At 38.1% G+C, this 16,269-nt stretch overlaps 1 protein-coding gene across 1 annotated transcript in view; it reads right to left on the bottom strand.

The window, feature by feature from the left end:
- Window positions 1–345: 345 nt before the first annotated feature.
- The window catches only part of GOLPH3 (golgi phosphoprotein 3), a 32,912-nt gene continuing 16,988 nt past the window's right edge, over window positions 346–16,269 (bottom strand). The window contains exons 2-4 of the mRNA XM_082301182.1: window positions 13,250–13,381; window positions 7,582–7,696; window positions 346–4,122 (exon numbers count right to left, since the gene is read on the bottom strand). Coding sequence (XP_082157308.1) covers window positions 3,698–4,122; window positions 7,582–7,696; window positions 13,250–13,381 — 672 coding nt within the window. The 3' untranslated portion in view covers window positions 346–3,697. The remainder of the gene's footprint in view (window positions 4,123–7,581; window positions 7,697–13,249; window positions 13,382–16,269) is intronic.

Below are 16,269 nucleotides of genomic sequence, written 5' to 3'. Positions count from 1 at the left end.
CAGAGCCCAAAGCCAGGGGAGAAAAAATTTCAGACTTCTCTGAAGCTGGAAACCCACCTCCATAGAGAAAGATGGACAACAGGGGAAACTGGGACATAACAGACTTTGGCTGCATGAAGTGCTTGAAGCCCAGCTGAGGCAGAGCTAAGACTTTGATGAAAAGCTTAAAAAAAGTTCTGTTTCCCAAACTGGTGAATACTTGCAGCCTCAGGAAAAACTGGAAATTACTGAGCAAATGAAAAAAAAATATCCTTTAGGTATTGCACGCATGTGATACGCAGTAACCACCTGCAGCTCATAGCATGAAAGAGTGCTTTATTTTATTACAGTACAGATTCAGTCCAGTTCACAGAGAAAACATCAGTTAATACGTATCTTCACTTTGTAGGAGAAATGGGCATGAACACACGAGCACTCAGTCCGCAGCCTTCTACTGCCATTTATGCAAATTTTGCCTCCAAAGCATCATTTATGGTATACAGGTCTCACTACCATTCCATGTAACAGCACTGTAACGCCAGCTCTAGAAACACAAGAGAGGAGGATGTCGATCTCAAGGACTGTGAAAATGTGTGTGTGTGTGTGTGTGTATGTATATATATACACACATATATACAGATACTGCATGGCGATTTAACTTTCAAAATCCTGGTTTTGACTTGAAAGTTTGTTTTAAAGAATGTGTCCCTGAATAATACATGTTGTTCCTTGAGGCACATGTCCAAGTTCAAGCTTTGGGTAAGAGTCTTCACTTGAAGCAGCTATTGAGAGCCGAGGGTTCGGAGCAGACAGAACTGTCTGCACACCAGGTAGGTCTCTGTGAGCTGCAGTAGCAGCCAACAGGTAGGAGGGGACCTGAATCTCATCAATGCAGTCTCCCATGTTAAACCATTTTATTAAAACCTGAAATAGCAATGAAGGCAATGATGTTAGCCAAATCAGCTCCTGTTAACCTAATAAACTTACCTTCCTGGAGGCTTTGGGCTTTTTGAAGTGGTTTTAGGACTCAAGACTCCAAAAACTCATCTATTTCCCCCACATCCAGGTTTACACCAGGTGGTCCAGCAAAGATACTCTTGCTCTTCACAAACCCTTCCTCACTTACATCCAGTGTCTTTGACATGTCCAGCACAGACTCTCCGCATCATGGTCAGAGGTCCTACCTAAGCAAAATAAAGCTGATAAATACTGTGTGCAGTTATCTTCTGTGTGGGGGGAAAAAAAATATCAAAGAACCCCAAATCATCTTTTGAGGGGGGGATTAAAAGGATGACTTCTTTTAAACCATGCAGACTGTAAGGGTGATAAAACTCCAATATCCCCCACAACCAAACATGAAACCGTCCGGAAAATGGAAAATATTCACAAAGAGAGGCCAGAAATACGACTGTGAAAGGTACTTTCAGTCTGAAGCATGTTTCAAGTAGCTTAGATTTTCACAGCCATTTAAAGTTTTGTGCACATAACTTGCTCCTGGCATACTCCACCATTTTTCTGACCTTTCTGCCTAATTACTTTTTCCTCCTCTCAAAGAGCAACAGAAAATGAGAAAACAGATCACAAGAGAGAGACAATGAAAGCTGTGAGCTGCATATACTACCAAGTATACAGAAAGTATTCCATAAGCTGTCAAATATAACAGCAACACAGCAATTTTCGTTTTTCTTCCACTTAAAAGCAGTCACAGCTTGAAATGTTTAAAAGACAATGTCCCAAGTTCATGCCCAAGCTCCTCAAAGTTTTAAACACAGCATCTTACAAGTGACAGAACACTGTTTGTCTTTTTATTTGTAAACCAGAGTTTGAAATACCTTACAATATACTTTTAATTTCATTTGTCTAAAGAAACAGCATTAAGAACTGAAAGAGCAGTGTGCCATTAAATGTTAAGAACTGTATTTTTAAAAACCTTCCTTAAAAAAGGTTATAGATGTACAATGAGTTTAAGTTGTATTTTAAAGTCAACTACTTAAGCATCTCAATGACTGAAAATGAAGTGCAAAAGCAGAAGTCCAGTCACAGATGAGGCTGTAGAGCTGTGCTCAAGACTGAAGAGGTCTACCTAGGGCAGACATAGCTGCACAATCCCCAAATTAATTCAGCCTGTCCCAGCCATGAATCCTGCAGATCCGAGCGACACCACTGATTAAGTCAGTTTGAACTACTTAATATAAATTCTCCCTTTCTAATAAGAAGGATATTAACTAAAGCTTTCAGTTAGGCAATAAAACCTTTCTAATTAGCAACAAAAAAATAAAAGTGACTTGCTTACTCTGTTTCAGGCACTTTCAAGATCATAGTTTATTTACTGTAGGTAAAAAGCTAGTATACAGATTAAGGGATCTCTTAAATTTCAACTCTACAGTTATACACCATCTAGTATTCTTGCTCTGAATATTAACCAAAAGGTTTCTAAACACCTGTAAGCCCCACTATAAATCTGCATTGTTATGAGGAAAAAAATATAGAAATCAATGCTTAATTTTTTCAATGCATAATATTTACACTGTGAAACCAATGGGAAATAACAAGCAGCGGCGAAAAAGGCAATAAATTTTAAAAAGCCAGAGTTTTATATAGGTTTTGGGTTTCTTTACAATAGTGTGCTAATCAGCATAATTGTATATATAAAAATTAAAATATAGCAGAGCATCCCACTACAGAAATCTGAATTGTCTGACTGCTGCCATTACTTGCTAACCATTTACATGCAACACCTGCTAGGACTGACTTTTTGTTTTCAAAGTGTAAAACAGTTCAAGGTTTAAGAGACAAACATTAATTTGTGTACAAAACCAAAAACTGCACTCAAGAGTAGTACTGGTCATGAGTGTCTTCCATACAGAAGGGGAGGGAAAGAGAAAAGTACCAAGGATAGAAAGCAGTCTTCCATTCACTAATTTTCAAAGGCAATGCATAGACTGAGAATACCTGGATGGCAAACTCCAGAGACTCCAGAAACAAACAGCCTTCACACACAGGACCTCTGCAGGAGGCCTTTCTTGCATTAGATGGCAATGGCTGACAGCAAATAAGGGGCACCAGGTGTACAAGTAATCAGATCTTGCAAAATACTAAGATGGGGTAGTTGTTAATATACAATTTGAACTATATATACAATATAATGGAATGTATCCCCTCCCAAGACTGGTTTATGAAACAATTGGACCTTTCTACACTAGCCTTATTACTCAGCTATCGTTCTAATGAAAATATAAGTACACAAGAGACTTGCATGAAAATTAAAATTTATGGGGCATTTTACAGGAACTATTGACAAAGCTGCTTAATGGCATTTCTGCTTTTTAAGTAATTTTTTTAGATATAATTGAAAACATCTGTGTATAAAATGTCCTGACAGACACTTTGACATGGAGCTTTGGTGACAAACCACTTCAATAACAATGTGGTGAAAAATTAAACCAAGTATTTAAGGTAACTCAAACGGAATAGGAAATGGAATGCCAATATGGCAGTTAACCCTTTTTTTTCTGTTGTTTGAAACAGGAAAGTCTCTTGTACCAGCAGAATCCTGTATACAGATAGAGAAGTAGGGAATACACCACTTAAAATTCCCATTAAACAAAAGCCGATTCATCATGTGAGAAGGTACAAATTACAGAAAACATGAACAGTCAATAAAAGAAAAACAACTGGTTTACATAAAAGAAGAGAGAACACTTCAGTCTGAATGCAGTTATTTTGTGAAAGCTGCTACAACAGCCCACAGAACCTCATTAGTGTTGGTTTTCATACATTCAACCTCAGGGTCTAAATCCAGGAGCTGCCGCACTCTCTTTGTGGCTAAATCATACTGCTCATCCAGGAGGGGGGCAAAAGCGTTCTCCAGGACATCTGAGGCGTGGGCTAAATACACGAGCGCCAGCAAGCGCTTGTCCATGCGGTGGGGGTCGTTTACCCACTTGTCAAGAACTGCCTCCTGAACCTTCTTGATGAGGCGCTGTTTGATGTTGTTGTTGGTGAGAGGGTGTGTAGTCATGTCAAAAAGAAGGAAGTTCTGTTTCTCTGTTGTCAGTACACCTTTTTCCACTAGATTTTTAGCTAACCGCTCACGGACATTTCGTAGCTGGTAGTGCAACTTCAGTGGGTTCCATGTTTCACCTAAAACAGCAAGAAAACCACACAACAGTCAGACAAAGTTTGAGCTGCACTGTTGCAGTGATTTTTTTTCCCCCTCTGTGGTGCAGAATGAGCTGTCAAAATTATACAGAGCAGAGTACAAGACACTGTGCTCCTGTCAGCATTTCTCTGATCCCTGGCACAGAGGCAGAGACCAGGAGGACCTCCTTGGAGGAGCTCTGGGGTATGTTTAAAGTTTGGATGAAATGATAGTTAAGTCACATCTTGATTACAGATATGACAAATAAACAAAAACCTTGTCTCGTAAAACAAAACAAAACAGTTATGCAGAAAGAATTTACTTTTAGTAACAATAAAGTAAAATCAAGCACCTTCTACAGTCTTTGTGCATTTTTCTGAGTCCAGCCTTTTACCATGTCAGAGACTGCAAGAAGTGTTACTGCCTTTCTTCTGCCACAGAGACAAGCTAATGCACACCTACGTAGCACATTTCTTCATTTCTCCAGGTTTGAACTCTTCTCCCCCTTCCTGCCTCCACCAGATGAAACAGTGATGATGTATTGTGACACAGGTATGCACACATGAAGCATATGCTGGGCAGAGCCCTTAATGTTTCTGTATAAATTACTCCTAATGCTTTTTGTTAAGGCAGAAGAACTGGGGCCTTCAGAGTGTGTGACTGTGTGTGCAGAGAGGAGGAAATTGAAAAAACACAAAATCAGCATCAACAGCTCCTGATAAAGTTAAAAAGTTCAGCAGTGAGAATCCTACCTTTGCTTAAGAGCTTACTTCACAGGCTAAAAAACTGAATTCCAGCTTATTAAGTATTTAAGAACTAAAATCCCCTCCTGATGTAAAAGACTATGCATTTTAAGGGGCAAGAAAAGGAACAACATTAAGTATTTCTTACATAGATGGAGGTTTTCCATAAATTATATGAGAATTCTGTACCAAGCTTTTAAAAAATTTATTGGTTAGCCCAAAATAACAACAGCAACAACAACAGGAAGCCACAGGTGAATTTGAGGTTTCTCCCAGTGTGATGGAGGGTGACACACACTGTATCCAAGTAACAGTCAAGGTAAGTAAATAAATGAGGTGACTCCAACAGCAGAGTGAAAGACAGAGAACCAACCAGGTCTGAACTACACAAATCCTTATAGGTCTCACATGTCACTGAATGTGATTCCCCATTTTGATCATGAACGGACCTATCACACGAACACAAAGTGGTTTCCTTACTACCTTTCACAGGGCAAAGTCTATTTCCTAGATTTTTGTACAGCTGCCATGTGGATGAAACTCACTGCTGTGGTGACACCTTGTGACCAAGCTCCTCAATTACACAGACACTTGCAGAAACAGATGCTTGCTATATCTACAGGAAACTTGACATTTTGATCCAAACTTCTGTATTCCACACCCTTGCTTTCCTTAGAGGGTACCTTATAAACATCAGCCTGGCAAACATCATCTTACATGTCCATATATTTATTTCCATGATGGCTTTCAACTCACATATACTGTAACTCCAAGCAGTGCTCTGCGTCACTGGTAATTATGGATAGAGTAGCTTTTTTCCAGGATTGACCTGGTCACCAAATCAAAATTCTAACAGAGTTTATGAATTTATTAAATTAAACAAAACAAAGCAAAACCAACTGACCATTAGAAAGAAAAATCCCCACCCAGATCCACTGAAATGATTTTCTTCAGAAGACCCAATCTCTAAACCGCAGGAAGTGCAAAGAACATTAATGCCACAGAATAATTAGTAATTAATAAACATACATTAGTAAAAATGACTGATTTAAGCCTTAGCCACAGCACTGATGATAACTATCTTCCCAGAGCCAAAGCTCAGCAGGGTCAGGAAAATCTTAGCTTAGCTCAAAGAAAACCTACAACACTAGTTCATTCATTAGCTGACCTTTTTTGAGCCAGTCCTAACTTGATGTGCATTGCACTGGGAGGTGAAATGTCAGCACAAATTATGTATTTGGGACAAGAAAAATGAATTGTTTTTGCAGGCTGTAAGAGGGAAGGGGAACTGAGTGAGAACTGAACTGCATGGCTCTGCAGCAGCCATGCTCCCTCCAACACGGGCTGCTTTGTAGTCCAGTCTACCCCCCCTGCCTGACAGCCAAGGAGCAGGAGAGGACAGATGGCAAGGACCTGAGAATGAACTGGTGTGCAAGGAAGGCTGTTTAAGGTGGTGCAAGATGAATGGGAAGAACAAAGGAAACAAGAAAGCAGAGAAAGGCAAAGAGAGTTTGCTCTTTTCTGCAGCTCATCAGTTGCAAGAAGTAACAGATTCTACACAGGCAACTTCCAAGTCTCTTTACCTTGACCTCTCACACTGTTGACTAAACAGGGCTTTTTCCTGCGCTGTTTGCACAACTCATGCACAGCGCTGATCTACTCCAAGGAAGCTGTATTTATGTGTTTTGTGAAAACAGACGAATGCTGGTGATTGATTCTGTCTACAGTACAGCCTGGAGAAGGGAAAGCTCTAAGGAAACCTTGCTGCACCCTTCCACTACTTAAAGGGGGATTACAAGAAAGATGGGGTCAGACATTTTAACAGAGCCTGGGACATGGAGTAATGGTTTTAAAGTGAAGGACAGCTGGCTGAGATTAGATACAAGGAAGAAATTTTTCACAATGAGACACTAGAATGGATTGCCCAGAGAGGTGGTGGATGCCCTGTTCCTGGAAACATTTAATGTCAGGTTGGATGGAGCTCTGAGTAACCTGGTCTAGTGGAAGATGCCCCTGCTGACTGCAGAGGGGCTGCACTAGACGGCCCGTAAAAGTCCCTTCCAATGCAAGCTATTCATAATTCTGTGATAATTGACATTTCATTTTTTCACAACTATTTACTAGCTTTACAGGGAGAGCTGTGTGCAAAGTACTCATCTTGATCCCTTTGTTTTGATCAACAAGAACTATCTTAACATTTTAAAATATTTATTACATTTCTTCAGTTAATGAAAAAATGAAACTCTTAATGCTTTATTTTTTTCTTTATGATTAATGGCCAAATCACCCTCAAGTCTTACATGTGAGCTATGAGCTCTTCACCTCCTTTCTTTATTGAAAGATCTGAATACTTGGTCCACACAGTTAGGCTCCTCACTTCCACTAACCCTCATTTCCAAACACAGGGAAAGGAAGGCAGTTACATCTCCAGGGTGCAGTCCCGATTTACTTCAGAGTCAGCAGAAGGCACCTCTTTCACCGAGTTGAGATGTCCTCTGACACTTCTATACAGATCCTTTCTGTACCAAGTTAAGTCAAAAGCAACAGTTACTTATATTTGATTAAAGGCTACATCAACAAGAGACTACCCTAGAAGACAGACTAATTAACTTTTCTGCATATTTTCTCTCAAAAACCCTTGCAATATAATCTCTAGTGATGCCAGATAATTAGGTTTATTTGGATAAAAAAAGCAAATACGTTATGTCCGAGGCTTACCACTAAGCAGTTCAATCCAATTTTGTACTGTTTCAGGAGGTTGGGTCTCTTTTATGTGTTTCAGAGCTTCATCAAGCAAAACATCCCCTGTAGGAGCATCTGACTTGCAAATCACCTAAGAATGAACAAAACACAGTCAGTATTTTGACATAATTCATGTATGACAAACATACTCACCAATAAAAGAACCTGTTATGAAAAGCGGAAGAATTTTTTTGAAAATAAGGAACTCTCTCTTAAGAATATGCAACTTTGAAAACCCAAACCTTTGTCGTTAAAAAAAAATATCTGTGGCTTTAATTCAAAAACACATTAAGTCTGAGGTTATCTGTAATTTAAATTAACCTTAATGGGCTAAAATTATAGTATTATTAACAAACTTAAAACCTAAATTTTAGTGAAAATAACTCACTTATCCAGTCAGGTCTTTTGCTACCTCCCCAAAACAAAGTACGCTACACTAAATTAGTCTCTGAATACAGTCTATTTTACTGCTTCAAGTCAATTTATTTAAAATACTGAGTTAAACAATAAGGTTGCATCAAAAAAAAAAAAAAAAGTAGTGAAAAAGCACAAAAGCTACAATATATTAATGGATAAAAATAGGTTCATAACAACATCTGCAAGTTTTGCAGCTCTGAAGAACACACTGCCAGGTAACAATGTTTCATTTAATAACAGTTAAACCACACATAGTAGGGAAAATACATACGTACTAATAAACCCCTTAACATGCAACAATAAATGCAATTCCATTTAAGCTTGTTATTTAATAACTTCTAAAATGATTTGAGTTCTTCACTCAGGAAAGCATGACAAAAATTTATTCAGAGTAACATAATAAAACTTAAGAATTTGATAAACTGCTTGTTCACCAATATAAGTAGTTATAGAAACCATGTACAAATACAATTCTTTTTCTGGATAGAAAATCAGAGCATCAAATGAAATCTTACAGATTAAATTAGCTCAAGTCAGTATGTTTAAATAAAATCTTTATTTATAGAAGAACTAATACAGTTGTTAATAATAGTAATAGTAGTTGTTGTTATTATTGTACCTGGCAATTTAAATAGTTTTACAAGATAGCACTTTATAAGCATCAGGTAAAAGGTAGCAGGCAACTGACAGAAAAATAAATTCATCAGTACAATTCCACATATATACACACACACACACATATATATATATATATATACACACACCCCTATGAAAAGCAGGAAGTGAAAGCTCTTATTTTTCCTGACACTTCAGAGTAATCAGAAAGGTGTTCTGAAAATGTCCTCCTGAAATATATCCCAAGTTTTTTTCCATTCCATAGTTCTAATAATCCTTACTACAAACAATAGAGTCAATGCATTTTCATAAGACCTGTGATAACACTGAAATGAGCTGCAATGAGCTGAAGTTGATGTCCTACCACTGCGGTTAAAGTTAACTTCAAAAGATGATCCCCAGCTGGTGTGCAAAAGTGTACAAAACCTACAAGATTAAATTAAAATTGCTTAAGAGATCTTCGTGAGTACCTAGCAGGTCATAGCTGGAATGGTATTCAGATGGTCTATATAAAGCACAGAAACTAAGATTTTCATAATAAATCGGCAAGAATGAACCAGTGCAAAATGCCAGGCTAAAAATAACAAAGTATATTTAGATCTAGAAAGTGAGATATTTTTAAAAAGAGGGTAAAAAAGCCAGTAGTGTAAGGTGTTTTGGGAGATATAGAAGATACCAGCTTAGTCTAGAAATACAGAAAACTTCAACAGGCAAATTAAAACACTCAGGGAGCTGCTGAACTGCATTCAGTACAGAATTTTAAGACTAAACATCTACCAGAGAAGGACTCACTATCTGTTACTCCATCAGGATTAGATGGTCTCTTGAGATACTGCCCAGGTCTCCATTTTGGGGAGATCACTCCAACATGAACTTCAGATATTTGGTCTTAAGAACACATCTGCACTTTAATCCAGACAATCCCTATTTGAAACTAAACACACAACAATACCTATTTATCTTTCTGATTTACAAGCTTTCACAGCATCAGTCAAAACCTGTATTAACCAATATAATTATATTACAACTTTCAGCTTTGTATCAAGATCCTAAATTTTTGCAAGTGCCTGTTCTTTCATTATATAGGAACATACTTCAAAATGAGATTTTAAGTTGCTAGATTGCAGCTACTAATAGTCACCTCTCAGATACTCCTTTAATAATTAGCCTAAACACACCCAACTTACTCATCTTCCTTTCTTTTAAAAACTGACATTCACACAGTATTTTAGTTTCTTTCGAGTGCCCCATGTTTAGTTTCACGGTAACCTCAGCCACACAGGATCGCTCCAGCCTGCTGCAGTTGGTACACGGTACTCACCATCCCACCTTAGCAGGCAAGATGCAAGATGGGAAATCATCTTTTTAACCTGATTTATTATTAAAAACAAACAGAGCAAACCTCCCTGAAGAGATTACAAATGCTTTTAAGTTTAGGATATAAGTAAAGAGATTTAAGTTTAGGAAATAGCTTTCCTTGCTTATTTGTGCTTAAAATACTTTTTTCTACCACTGCAAAGAAGTCTAAGAATCTAGCATGAATACAACACAGCACAACAGTACCAGCCTAAACATACAGGCATTTAGAAGAAAGGAGCACAGAGGCCTCAGTTCAACTCAGCGAGGATCCATAAGCTCTTGTGAAGCCACAGTGCACAGTGACTTTGTTCCCAAGTTTACCTGTCTCTCCAGCCAGCAATACCACACTGTTTTTCCACTTCTCTGCTATACTGAATATCCACAGCACTGTTTCTTCAGTCAAGATTACATTTTCCTTCAAATAAGCCTATGTTGGTTCACACTTCCATAATATTTCTCTCCCACTCCCCAGCACATGGAGACAGGCACCAGCAGAAGCCCAGCCACCTCTGAATCTTCACAGATCTGCTCTCCCTTGAAGGACTTAGTGATTGAATGCTTCTTGGCTAATGCTCTTCAGAGTGGGAAATCAGGTGGCTTTGGGATCGCATCAACAGAATCACCACAGAAGATTTAACACTCACAAGGGGGACTTTTCTCCTCTCTTTAACAGAGGGACTAAGGTAGCGAAGATCCTGGTTCTTCAGAGATGCTGGTCCTTAGCCTGATTGCAAAATAATTTTCTTTATTCCCATTTTTCCATGATTGATCAGGTAACTAGATTTGCCTGATACTCATCTACTAAGGAAATTTCAATTATACAGAATATTTAATTTGCATTTTTCACAATGCAGCTCTGCAACTAAGCAAAGCTGAAGATTAAGCACTTCTTGAGCTGATTTTTAAGTAAAAATTCACTCATGCATGAATTGCTCAGAATTGTAAGCAATAAAATACTGAAGTAAATCTGAGAAGGATTTGTTGGGATTCCTTTTGCTTTTAATAATTCTATCAATTTGGTTTGCTCTCTGAGGCTGTAAGGCAATGTAGAGTACCATCTTTATTCTCAATAACCACTTGCAAACCTCAACATTCATTTACTTGTTTCTAATATCAATCCCAGTAGACAGAACTCCAAAATGATGCAACGACTACATACTCTTAAGCCAAATTTACAAGGATGTTGCAATGTGCAACACATCGTATCCACTTACAAAGTTTCACTAAGGTCCATCAAATCCTTGTCTACTCTTTTCTCAGTCTCATTTGACTCTCTATGGCCTTCAACCATGGATTAATGCATCTTGATCCATTCTGAAGTGCAAAATATTATCACAGAGATCAACCTGATTTAAGGCTTTAAGTAAAAATCATTGTAGCTAATTTTTTTTAAGTTAATTATATGATCAAAGCCACAGTTAGCTGGTTATAAATCTCTGCTACTGCCTGAAAAACTACCTGAAAAAGTTCTACCCCCTTCCTGTCCTCACCTTACCTTACTTGTGCCCCACCAGATTACAAGATCAAGAGAGTGGTTCATGTAAAAACTAAACTGATCAAAGTAAATTAGTTTTCAGCCACCAAATCACAACCCTGGATGTATTAGACAGCTCTTCCCAATTATTAGACACAGTATTTATTTCACAGCCAAAGCTAAGGGTGTGGGGAGCAATGCCTGCAGAAGCATGACAAGGAGGACACTTGACAGAGTAGAGACACTTAAATCTGGCCAACTCAGGAACAAGATCGAAATTTAGCGTTAATGGAAAACTTCAAATAAGGTGCCACAACATGAGTCATTAACAAGAATGATTTCTAAATTGATGGACGTGGTGTAGTTAGGGATTTTGTTTGCAGGAAAGTACTTAAGCAGAAAACAACTTCCATTTAAATTTTAAATTAATGCCTATTTTTATAGAACCCTCCTGCCCGAAAACAGAAAAGTATCTCAAATGCCTTACAACAGCAGAAAAAGAAAACCTCTAAATTGCGTAGCTTTTAGATGACCTTAAACAAACACATCTACACAATCCCAAAAACACATGATAAAATTTAACAATAAACACCCGACCACAAACAAAGAAAAACCAAACACAACCCACACCAATAATTCTGCTTGTATTTTTTAGTGGAGAAACACAGAGGTTATTTTTCCACTTTCCGAAAAAGCCCAGCAACCTCACAGTTAATATTTCAAGTAGACAGAGCTGACAAGGTTTTCACAGAATGAAAATAACTCCTGACTGAATGCCTAAGATGAACACTACTGAATGCCTAAGAAGCCAAAAGCTCTGGAGGAAAAAAAAAGTGCGAACTAATCAATGCTGAATATGCTTAAATGAGGCTAAAAGAAGTAAGGGGCTGCTTGTCAGAACAGAGGTTCGATTTTTCTGAAGTGAAGGAAGCTGGGAGGAGGTTGGGGAATTCACAAGCTTTCCTTAAAATTTAGCAAATATTGACAGGGAAATGTGCCATAAGAGAATTTATTTGTGGTGGACAGACAACATTTGACCAGGTTTTCAATAAGCTTATTGTACAAGTATCCTCTATTGCTGATGAAGTAAAAATTCTTCCAAGAGTGTGACTTTGCACGTTTTGTACAAATGAAAAATTCAGTGGTTAAAGTAAAAAATAAAGGCCTCAAATCTTCAGCCTACTTCTATAAAGGACCTTAGACATGTGGCCATCTTGAAGGTCAGAGAGCATAACCAATTTTAACACACCAGCCTCATGCATGAACTAGATAGATTTGTGTTCTCATGGGCCCCAAATAAAAGGATGGTTTCCTTCCCATGTACCGCAAGCACAAACTGCAGCATTGTGTACACCAGAAGTAAACTGGTGGCTTGCAGGACACATCTGGCATCTGGCAGTTATCCATTCCTTTTAGCCTCAGCCCACATCCCACTGGCGTTGCAAAAGCCAGTTCCTTTGGCAGATTACAGCTGGTGCCACTGGCAGTAACTGCTGCCACTGCATCCTGGCCAGAGCCACTGCCAACGGTTGGTGCAAGGCTCCCAACAGTACCAGCAAAACATCCAAAGAAAAACAGAACAAGTACCAGAGATCTTCCAAGGCACTTCATCTCACCACTGAAACACTTTTTACCTTTGCACATCCACTTTACGTCATTACTCAGAATCATCACATAAAGAAAAAAAACCCCATCCCTTTTTTTAGAAGCAGTTGTAATTTACAGCTCCTATATTGTGTGGAGCATGACAAGTAAAGGTGATCATTTTCCTGCACTTACCTTTCTTGTTAGCAGACTTTTGCGCCTCATTCCACAGGCCTCCAGCTGGAGACGCCCCCGCAATGCCAATTCAATTAACATACAGCCACGCAACCCCGAGGAGATGCAATCGTTCCAGAACGATGTGTAACCCTGTGAAGAATGGAAGACAGTAAGATATGTCCATCTCCGTCTGAAAGTGAACAGAAAAAAGGCCTTGCCACATTCTCGAAGCAGTTCTCCTGCTTCCATACTTTTGAAGTGGCATCACTAGTCACTATCATTCCTGCCCTGAAAACATGAAAGAGAAACAGTATCATCCTCTATTAGTTTTGACACTCAGTCTCTGCCTTTTGAAGAACGGGGAATCCCCAGGAAAATGATACAGAATGAAAGCAGGCGACACCAAGAACGGTGAGGTATAAAGTGTAGTTTTATACATAGTCAAAATAAACATACAACATTTTTAAGACATCAAGCTTTTGGCATTGCTGACATCACACGGCTTTCTGAGTGACTGAGAAACATTAACATGATTTTACATGCATAAACAGCATGGCACTGATAAAGCAATAATAACCTGAAAACGGATATTAAGTTAACTATGGAGTATACTGGAAAACACGAATGTGGCAATCAGCACAAATCACAGAACAGATTATTTTGACTCAGACATTGTAAACTAAAAGACAAAAGCTTTCAAAAATATTTGGAACAGCTACCATTTTGCCATTTAAATCCTTTGAAAACATATATTTTTACAGCTTGAAGCATCTAGTTCTTATACAAACTGCAAAGCTGCAAACCACATTTATTTTACAAACCACACCACACCTACCATGATTTATCTCTATTTCTGCATTGATAGCTGTCTGCTTAAATGGCAGAACAGATCACTTGACCCAATACATTTACTCATCAGTATCTAGAAACACAACTATTGGCTTCTGTACTCCATTGTTCAAAAGTTAGGATCAAAAAAACCTTACAAAAAGAATTCTCTTTTATCTATGGAGTAGCCAACAGTGTTCTTGCATACTTTAAAATATTTGAGTATCTAAGACAAAGCAAAATCATTGAGAAATACTCCATCTTTTGAGAAATGTCCGCAGAAATGTTTGATATGATTCATAAAGATCTTTCTAAATTCCTCTAATGAAGCACTTCTGAAAATACTGACTTTGGGATACTTTACAGCAAGGTGCTCTACACAGGACAAGGCAGGGCGGAAGACAGCTCTGCTTCTCATAAATTTGTCTTAACCAATAACCAAGACTAGCTTAAATCAAGAGCAAGTCAATTTTACTCTTTTTGCAGACAAAAGCTGCCAATATATAAAGATACAATGCCCATATCCTAAGTCCACTAAATTTAAAAACCAGTCTCTAACTAATGCCATCAAGTACAGATTTCCAGGAATGTGAGACTATTTGCTGCAATTTTGCACTTAGCTATTTTCAAGAGCTGTATTATATAGATGACCAATACTTCCAAAAAGTCTACAAAAGCCCTGAATCTCTAAGGCAATTACCAAAATAGGTCCCATATATTTATTTTAAACACCATAAATATAAGTTTGGAAAGGCATTTGAGAAGTTATCTAAACAGCCTTCTACTCTAGAGTTGACACTTTGCAAGTATCAGCTACTCTTAGGATGCCATTCAGTAGTTAGGATTATGGTTGGCACCAGCTTTTCTTTGTCAAATAACAGACATGGTAAGGTTCAGTATTTGCTTGAGCAGGAAGAGATAAGACTACCATATTCTATCTCCAATCAGTCTCTTTACATAATAATTTCTGAAGTCAGACAATATATACACAAACTAAAAATCTACTGCACAAGCTCACAGGCACAATGTATTTGCACTTCTTTATATTCACAGAAAGTTCCATATTATTACACAAACAATTAAAGTGCTGATGCTTTTTCCGCTTCTCAGTAATGAAAGCTGAATTTATTTTTTAAATTACTATTTTTCAGTGAAGTGACATTAACTATACCAATCCCAGCACCAATTACCAGATGTAAATTCCTCTGTTCCAGTAGTTAACATGGATGGCCATAGGCTGAGGATTGCAGAGAAATAAGGGCTTGTAAGATAATTCAGGTCGAAAGTGACCACTGGAGTCTCTAGTCCAACCTCCTGCTGCAAGCAGATTCAGTTACAAAGTCAGGTCAAATTGCTCAGGGTTCTACTCAAGCATGTCTCAAAAACCTCCAAGGATGGAGACTGCACACCCACCTAACAGCTTTAAACCAAGTGATCCTGAAAGACAGCTCAAAAAGATTATATCCTTCATAAATGGAGCTGCTTGCTCTGGTGGGTTAGAAGACATTAAAATCATGAGACTGTGCACTGTGTCACAATCTTCTTATTTTTTTTCTGCCCCCCAGGCTCAGAGTTCATAGGCAATCCTCTAGAGAAGGAACATTATATTTCCATACACAGAAAGTGCACAGCTATTAACAGTTAAGAAAGAGATTCTTTTCAATCCATTAAACTGATCTTTCCAGATTATACAGGTAGATGAACTAGTTGATTTTGACACCTACTGCAAAGATATCAGACAATCGAAGGAACCTTCACAGAATATTGGTTTAGCACACAACAGTCTAACTAAATCATCCTTTAAATTAACTCAAACTTCCTGGAGTAACTAAAACTGAATGGAAGACACTTATCTTCGACACTCCAAACACCCTCTTGACACCTACTTTAAATGGCATACAGCATAACTAGAAAAGGTGCACAGAAGAGAAACAAAGGGGTGGAGATTAATAATATACAGAGAGGTGGAATGGCAATATAGAATAATGCACTCTTTGTATAGGAAACAAGGGCTAAAAGGTGATAAACAAAGCTAGCTGATCGGTTAGGATGTCAGTAGCCAACTTCTTTTCTGTTTTTCCATTAAGTTGTTTTAACAGGAAGGCAAAAGTTTTTTAACAATCCTTTAAAAAACAAGATTAATAATGAAGTTTGACAGACAGCAATGGATCTGTAAACCACATGTGGGCCAGGATGAAGTCAATGTACAC

Source organism: Coloeus monedula (genome assembly GCF_965178545.1).
Source record: "Coloeus monedula genome assembly, chromosome: Z".
Classification (NCBI taxonomy): Eukaryota; Metazoa; Chordata; class Aves; order Passeriformes; family Corvidae; genus Coloeus; species Coloeus monedula.
Note: the sequence above shows the minus strand (reverse complement) of the source record. Positions and strands in the feature narration are given on the sequence as shown.